The sequence below is a fragment of the Anneissia japonica genome, unplaced genomic scaffold (genome assembly GCF_011630105.1).
Source record: "Anneissia japonica isolate Jap-2015-1 unplaced genomic scaffold, ASM1163010v1 scaffold2003_len1103335_cov173, whole genome shotgun sequence".
Classification (NCBI taxonomy): Eukaryota; Metazoa; Echinodermata; class Crinoidea; order Comatulida; family Comatulidae; genus Anneissia; species Anneissia japonica.
In genome coordinates, this window is record NW_022758706.1 from 401,068 (window position 1) to 403,099 (window position 2,032).

Consider the following 2,032-nt stretch of genomic DNA (forward strand, 5'->3'; position numbering starts at 1 on the left):
TTGTGCTCACAATGACCTACAGATGAAAAAGAAGTCAATTATATTGTTACATTTTTTTTCTGTGTTATTTTGTAGGATCGGAAGTTGCAAAGAAGGCTTTGACATATGATAACAAATCTGCGGATGCTCACAAGTGGTTTGCCTTGTTAATTGGTAGTCTTGCTGACTTTGAAACAACCGCTCAAAAAATAGCGAATGGTTTCCTCTTCAAAGTAAGTCTGGATTCACACGTACAAAATATGCAGCATTAGGGAACTTTTGACTGCTCAGAGACAATAGGACGTAAAACGTAATGATGTCACATAAAGTCATCATCAATTTGGCCGAATCTATGTTGTGCATAGAACGTAGGACGTTCACACATGAGTAAATCTGTCCTAGCATCACGTTGTCACGCAAATCAAAAGCTCCGTAATATGTTACATGATAACAAATTGTTACATTTACAGGAGCATGTAAAACTCCCCCTGTGATGGGCGTGGTCGCCGTCCACCACTCCAAAATGCTGGTGAGAGTCCTGCATGATGATGTTATATCACATCCAAATATAAATAATATTTTTTTGTTACAGAAAATTTTGTTACATGTCCACACTATCAAATTTCATGTAACAAAAAATATAGGCATTTTTTGTTACATGAAATTTGATAGTGTGGACATAACTTTAAACTATACTAAGCTGTTACTCTACCATTGGTGATTACTTCATTATTATCCATAATCCTAGGACATACAAAAGAATGGGCACTTCACTAAACCTAAGGATGTATTTGTGTAAATGCAACAGTTCCTTACAATTTCTTTTTAAGTGTGCAATTACTGTATTAGAGTAGTCAATACTATTCTGTATATGTTTATTTTTGCTTCTCCACAGGAACATATATTAAAAGCCATTGAACTTCGACCTACCGAAGCATATTTGTATAATTTTTATGGAAGGTGGTGTTATGAAGTGAGTATAATGGATTAATATTAACAATAAAATTGTCCTTTTTAAGAAGGTACAGGTTGGAGTTGTAGACATAACATAAAACAATATAATTTAATTATACATGAATAAAACTAACACACATATGTCCTTCACCCACTTGCAGTCAAGGTTGTCCTTATGGTTTAGGCAATACTTTTTTTTATACCTTGTTCGTGGGCATTGGACATATGGTCAGTAGGGGAGGGTTGGGGTGTTTCCTTTTATTGTGAGGGCCAGGGGATATTCACCCATCCTGAAAACCTCTGGAATTTTAGCCATTTTAATCTCTTACCTAAATAATTTCACAAGGACAGAGTATGTATGGCTGATGCCAGGGACTGGAGTAAGGCTTTACCACCCTCAGGATCTGCCTGACACACTTCATTAAATTTTGTTTAGAATTTTATATTATAATTTAAACACTGAAAAAGTTTGTAGGCACAACCACGTATACTAGATGTTTAATCATCACTGTCCCTGCCATATCGGGGAAATCTCATCTATAACAGATATATGAATGAATTTTAAGTCAACAATTGATATTTATTTATACTTTGAACACATGTTAATCTATGTAATATATATAACCTATATTTTCTAATGACTTGAAACACGGTTGTATTTCCTAGGTTGCGATGCTTAGTTGGTGGGAGAAAAGGGCAGCACAAGCCATCTATGGTTCTCTACCGGAGTCTACCATCGATGAGGCATTGTCCAATTTCCTAAAGGCAGAGGAGATCGATCCTGGATTTTATAATGCGAATGCTTTGATGATTGCAAAGGTTTGGCACATTATCAATATTTGTAAAGGAGGCAAATATAACAAATCGTATAGTAAAAGAGCCTAAAACATTCAAAATGAGACCCACTCTAACAAAAACAGGCTTTTGTCTCAAAAACCGGAAAAATTTGATTATTACAACTTTATCATCTAAAGGTCAACATACATAGAGCGAAACGCCGCTGGACGTCCCCTAGTGGTAGTTACCAGGTTCTCAGAGATTTTCATTTAAATTTAGCAAAAAAGCTGTATACCTCAAATTATTCAAGCTACTCCATTCT

At 35.4% G+C, this 2,032-nt stretch overlaps 1 protein-coding gene across 1 annotated transcript in view; it reads left to right on the top strand.

The window, feature by feature from the left end:
- LOC117125378 (regulator of microtubule dynamics protein 3-like) overlaps positions 1–2,032 on the top strand; it is a 10,433-nt gene that overhangs the window by 6,671 nt on the left and 1,730 nt on the right. Inside the window, exons 4-6 of the mRNA XM_033271871.1 lie at positions 76–212; positions 875–952; positions 1,600–1,752. Coding sequence (XP_033127762.1) covers positions 76–212; positions 875–952; positions 1,600–1,752 — 368 coding nt within the window. The remainder of the gene's footprint in view (positions 1–75; positions 213–874; positions 953–1,599; positions 1,753–2,032) is intronic.